The following is a 6,434-nucleotide window of genomic DNA, read 5'->3' as shown; positions in this document are numbered from 1 at the left end:
TTATTTATTTTCCTTGATCTGCTTTATGACTCTGTACGGGTAAAATTATAACATCGAAAATGTCAAAAACACTTTTGAATGCAAGCAAACACTTCTACAACATTTAAAATTCGGTGATGGTGATGAACCAAACCTCTGTAGAGTAAACAAAGTAGATGTTAGTTCCACATTTAGTGAAAATATATTTCGGTCTAGGTTGACCCTNATCCGTTTCTCCTAAGGAGGTCATGGAGGTTCATTCACATCTTATCAGATCTCCGCCGCCAGTTTACTGGCCAAGTAAAGGTATACTATCTCCGCCGCCAGTTTACTGGTCAAATAAAGGTATAATATTTCCGCCGCCAGTTTACTGGCCAAGTAAAGGTATACTGTTTCCGCCACCAGTTTACTGGCCTAGTAAAGGTATAATATTTCCGCCGACAGTTTACTGGCCAAGTAAAGGTATAATATCTCCGCCGCCAGTTTACTGGCCAAGTAAAGGTATACTATCTCCGCCGCCAGTTTACTGGCCAAATAAAGGTATTATATTTCCGCCGCCAGTTTACTGGCCAAGTAAAGGTATAATATCTCCGTCTTCAGTTTACTGGCCAAATAAAGGATGTGAATAAGCCAGGTATTTAATAAATATTTATAAGGAGGCAGGGGTGGGGGGTGGGCACAGTGGGTTAAGCCGTGGACATAGAAAACAAATAGATTTGCTTAGAACTCTTGTTGCAGATAGGTGAATTTGAGACCGATTAAGAACCGATAAAAATGTGTTGAAAGCTCTTCTAGAAACAAATTTATAACTCATTAAGTTTAGTACTTTGCTATTTTTGATTTTTTTAAGGAGCATTAATATGTTTCTTTTCACTTAAATAAAAAAAATGTTTCTGAAGCACATCAGAGATTTATAAATTATATTATTTACGAAGTTTTACAGAAATGTCTTCTTTATAGTCATTTTGCCGACCAAATAACGGTAAAATATCTCGGCCACCAGTTTACTGACCAAATAATGATAAAATATCTCCGCCCCCAGTTTACTGACCAAATAACGGTAAAATATCTCGACCACCAGTTTACTGACCAAATAATGATAAAATGTCTCCGCCCCCAGTTTACTGACCACATAACGGTAAAATATCTCCACCACCAGTTTACTGACCAAAAAATGATAAAATATCTCCACCATCAGTTTACTGAACAAATACTGGTAACATATCTCCGCCCACAGTTTACTGAACAAATACTGGTAAAATATCTCCGCCTGCAGTTTACAGAATTTTCTAAACTATATTTGATGCCCATCTCTAAACTAAATTTGATGCCCTTCTCTAAACTAAATTTGATGCCCATCTCTAAGCTAAATTTGATGCCCATCTCTAAGCTAAATTTGATGCCCATCTCTAACAATTTGATGCCCATCTCTAAGCTATATTTGATGCCCATCTCTGAACTAAATTTGATGCCCATCTCTAAGCTAAATTTGATGCCCATCTGTAAACTAAATTTGATGCCCATCTCTAAACTATATTTGATGCCCATCTCTAAACTAAATTTGATGCTTATCTCTAAACTAAATTTGATGCCAATCTCTAAACTAAATTTGATGCTTATCTATAAACTAAATTTGATGCCCATCTCTAAACTAAATTTGATGCCCATCTCTAAACTAAATTTGATGCCCACCTCTAAACTATATTTGATGCCCATCTCTAAAATAAATTTGATGCCCATCTCTAAACTATGTTTGATGCCCATCTTTAAACTAAATTTGATGCCCATCTCTAAACTAAATTTGATGCCCATCTCTAAACTGAAATTTGTTTTATTTTTAGTTTTTGAATTCTCTGCAGCTGGATGGAATTCTCCAATATCTCCATCAAACAGATCAGACAGAGCATTTTCACCAGAATCCGGCTCAGACGGTAGGTTGATTTTATCTCTTTAAAGGGACTATAGACGTAATTTCAAGCTAGTAGGTTCATTTTATCTGTTTAAAGGGACTGTAGACGTAATTTCAAGCTCAGTAGGTTCATTTTATCTCTTTACAGGGACTATAAACGTAATTCAAGCTCAGTAAGTTCATTTTATCTCTTTAAAGGGACTGTATACGTAATTCAAGCTCAGTAAGTTCATTTTATCTTTTTAAAGGAACTGTTGGCGTAACCGGATAATACGAGATCGTACAACAGACACCGAATCAATTTTAAATTTTTATCATAATATGTTGAGGTATGGAAACAGAGAGGAGTTACCATAGTTATGGAGCTAGGTCCCAGAGCGAAGAGAGAATAATTTCTCCCTCTGGAGATTTACTCAGGTTGCAATATTTAAATTCATGTAGTTTTCCTTTTGTCATGATTCAATTTGTTTTTGGTCTGGTCTGTTTGTTTGTATCCGATAAACGTCAAAACGGCTGAACCGATCAAACCCAATCTTTTATTTGCCCACTTATAAAACATTGATGTCCATAAGAGTGTGGAATAAAAAGACGAGTGTTAAACTCAAATAGTCCAATTAATATAAACCACACTGAAATCTAGAAAACTCAAAAATTTAGTCATTCAATTTTTGGATAGCCCCGACTTTAAAGCATTGCAAAGCCTTTGATTTTACCTCACCAACTAGACTCACCTAAACTTTGATTTTTCCTCACCAACTAGACGCACCTAAACTTTGATTTTTCCTCACCAACTATACTCACCTAAACTTTGATTTTTCCTCACCAACTAGACTCACCTAAACTTTGATTTTACCTCACCAACTCACCTAAACTTTTTGTAGCCCTGCGAATATACATTTGAAATCTGTTACACGCTTGTTTTTAGCTGAAGCTTACAAGGAATAATTAGCAAAATACTGTTTGATTTAGTTATTGTCAAATGTACACACTACACAGACCCATTCACTTTTTAGGTTGATTTTAAAGCTGCTGAGAGAAAAAACAAACAATTTTCTTTATGACAACGTCAAATATAAATAAGATTGCTAAATGTCGATTTCCTTTTCCACAGTTTTATGGGTCCAGTTTTTTTTAATCCGCAAAAATGCGATTATTGCCGTTAAAGAAACAGTAAGACCTGAATTTATCCTTGAGAGAGAGTGGTGCGAAGCGTCAAGAAAGCCCAGTCATATTATATTTCTCAGAAAGTTTAGGGTTTACAGGCTTAGTTAGGCTTTTTTGTATTAAATATTGATATTCTTAACGAAAAAGGATGGTTTGTTGGTTTATAGAATATCGGATTTTGAAAATATATCTGAAATATTGACTTTCTTCAAAATTTTGAACGTGAAAGGAAAATTTTAAATTTATAAAAAAATATATATTTATTAATTGAGATTTTGCAGATTTTTCTCCTAGTCTTCGATTTATTACTTCTTTAAAGAAGATACAATATACACTTACTTTCCTTGATAAGAAAATTCAATATCCTGAGTTTGCCCATTTTGTTCGGTTTTATAAAACTTAAAGGGAGTGTTCACCATATTTCTAATTGAAAATACAGATAATATCCAGATTTTCTTAATTATAACACATCCAAGTTTTTTTTGCTTCCAAAATATCTTCTCTATGGCCGAAATAATCATAGTTTTTATTCAGAACATATTTTAAAAAATTAACCAATTTGACTAGCTTGTCGAGTAACTATGATGAGGGTAGTTATAGGACAGTTTTTTGGTTCGTCTTAGTTATTCTTGGACTTATAAAAGGCACCACGAAAATGTTATGAATTTTAAACATTTTCAATCTGAATCATGTAAAAGATTGCTTTTAATAAGCCTTAAAATATTTTAATATAAGAGAAAATTCGTATTTTGTGTGCATTTTCTCTGAGAGTCAAAATTTTAGTGTAATGAAAGAAAATCAAATGTTAAGAATAAAACTTTTGAAATTTGCAGAACTTATGTTATTTTTATGGAACCTCTTTAGGGTCCCAAATCCTTAATAACTAATTGAGAAGCATCTATGAGCGATACCATTTCTTTTTCTAAAAATTGTTCGTTCTATAATATATATACTTTTTAACATTTTAAATTTCTAAATTTGAATTTTAACAAAATTCTATAAATATAAAGTTATTCTATAATATATTTAAATATAGTCCTGGATATAAAGTTATTCTATAATATATTTAAATATAGTCCTGGATATGAAGAGATTCTATAATATGTTTAAATATAGTCCTGGTACCTTGTCTCCTGTAAGAGGACAAACTCCTGCCTACTCTCCTATGCGAGGATATACTCCTGATATTCAGGATTTCTCTCCTCCACCAGATAGGTAAACTGCCCCCGCCCTCCCACCTTCAGAAAGGTAACCTCCCTCCCATCCACCAGATAGGTAACTGTTCCGTAAGAGTAGAGAAGAGTTGAAGTGTGGAGAGGATATGCTGTACGGTACAGAGGAGTACAATCAGAACTATTCAGAGTACATCAGAGGTACAGAGGGTAAGTACTTCACTGTATAGTTGTCGTCGAATATACCAATACAATAAAGACGCCTTTTTGCATGGGCGCACACAGAAATAAATGTAGGGGGGCCAAATATTTTTTTGCCCACCAAAAAATGTTTGCAAAATTTGAACTGTAAATTCAAAACATTTGGCTTCTCATATACTTTAAAGGGACACATACAGTCCAATTACCTCACAAGTACTACTTCACTTGCAGATTGTAAAAGTGTGATAGCTCTGAATTCTACGAGGGGGCCACGCCCGCCCTTTATAATCATTGGTTTGTTACAATCATGGTTCCTTGTAAGTGCAATATTAGCTGTTAAATTTTCCATTTAAATGGAAGTTTTTAGAAACAAATTTTATATAATTAAAAACATTTTTTCATTGATTGATTAATTGTGATTGATAAAAATGTTGTTTTAAGAGTTTATATGATACTATAATCGTAACCCAGGGGACTCTACATTAAAAAAAGAAAGAATTGCATGTCCAATTTTCAATGGTACCTTAATAGCTTAAAAACAGGAAAAAATGTGCTATAAATGTTTCTCTTTATAATTTTTAATGATTTGCTTATTAAAATTTAAAGCTTTTACGATAGAATTTTTATTGAATTTATTGAATTTTTTTAAGGGTTACAGAGGTAAAACCAGAGGGCCCCTCCTCATAACGAAAGTACTCGTTTGAACAAAAATGTGTGTTTCATTTAACATCCTTCCTAGCTTAATGTCAGATCTACGAATATACAATAGCATATAAAAGAAATCTATAGAAATGCCGAACTATGCATACCGCAAGAAATTAACACATTCTTTAAAAACCTAAATGTAAAATGTATTTAAGGTGACTTCAATCAGAAATATTATGAACTGGGTGAAGAGCTCGAGAACCTTCATCTATCCCGAGCAGATAATCCCTTCCTATCCTCGTGTGAAGGTTTAGAGGAACCTGGAGATGATACGTCCCTCTCTCCTACTCCAGGTTCACCAAGAGCTAATCTTGTCTCTCCTCAATCCGTTTCTCCTAAGGAGGTCATGGAGGTTCATTCACATCTTATCAGATCTCCGCCGCCAGTTTACTGGCCAAGTAAAGGTATACTATCTCCGCCGCCAGTTTACTGGTCAAATAAAGGTATAATATTTCCGCCGCCAGTTTACTGGCCAAGTAAAGGTATACTGTTTCCGCCACCAGTTTACTGGCCTAGTAAAGGTATAATATTTCCGCCGACAGTTTACTGGCCAAGTAAAGGTATAATATCTCCGCCGCCAGTTTACTGGCCAAGTAAAGGTATACTATCTCCGCCGCCAGTTTACTGGCCAAATAAAGGTATTATATTTCCGCCGCCAGTTTACTGGCCAAGTAAAGGTATAATATCTCCGTCTTCAGTTTACTGGCCAAATAAAGGATGTGAATAAGCCAGGTATTTAATAAATATTTATAAGGAGGCAGGGGTGGGGGGTGGGCACAGTGGGTTAAGCCGTGGACATAGAAAACAAATAGATTTGCTTAGAACTCTTGTTGCAGATAGGTGAATTTGAGACCGATTAAGAACCGATAAAAATGTGTTGAAAGCTCTTCTAGAAACAAATTTATAACTCATTAAGTTTAGTACTTTGCTATTTTTGATTTTTTTAAGGAGCATTAATATGTTTCTTTTCACTTAAATAAAAAAAATGTTTCTGAAGCACATCAGAGATTTATAAATTATATTATTTACGAAGTTTTACAGAAATGTCTTCTTTATAGTCAGTTTGCCGACCAAATAACGGTAAAATATCTCGGCCACCAGTTTACTGACCAAATAATGATAAAATATCTCCGCCCCCAGTTTACTGACCAAATAACGGTAAAATATCTCGACCACCAGTTTACTGACCAAATAACGGTAAAATATCTCGGCCACCAGTTTACTGACCAAATAATGATAAAATATCTCCGCCCCCAGTTTACTGACCAAATAACGGTAAAATATCTCGACCACCAGTTTACTGA

At 34.4% G+C, this 6,434-nt stretch overlaps 1 protein-coding gene across 5 annotated transcripts in view; it reads left to right on the top strand.

The window, feature by feature from the left end:
* Positions 1-205: 205 nt before the first annotated feature.
* The window catches only part of LOC111702441 (uncharacterized), a 13,586-nt gene continuing 7,357 nt past the window's right edge, over positions 206-6,434 (top strand). Inside the window, exons 1-4 of one of the 5 annotated variants that reach the window (XM_023474124.1) lie at positions 212-285; positions 1,821-1,910; positions 2,230-2,305; positions 4,169-4,267. In XM_023474124.1, coding sequence (XP_023329892.1) covers positions 228-285; positions 1,821-1,910; positions 2,230-2,305; positions 4,169-4,267 — 323 coding nt within the window. In that variant the 5' untranslated portion in view covers positions 212-227. Of the gene's footprint in view, positions 286-447; positions 481-529; positions 559-1,820; positions 1,911-2,217; positions 2,306-4,168; positions 4,268-6,434 lie in introns of those variants that run through there. The other 4 variants (XM_023474123.1, XM_023474125.1, XM_023474127.1 and 1 more) reach the window with 4 other exon arrangements.

Source organism: Eurytemora carolleeae, unplaced genomic scaffold (assembly GCF_000591075.1).
Source record: "Eurytemora carolleeae unplaced genomic scaffold, Eaff_2.0 scaffold429, whole genome shotgun sequence".
Classification (NCBI taxonomy): Eukaryota; Metazoa; Arthropoda; class Copepoda; order Calanoida; family Temoridae; genus Eurytemora; species Eurytemora carolleeae.
This window is presented reverse-complemented; position numbering and strand designations above follow the sequence as displayed.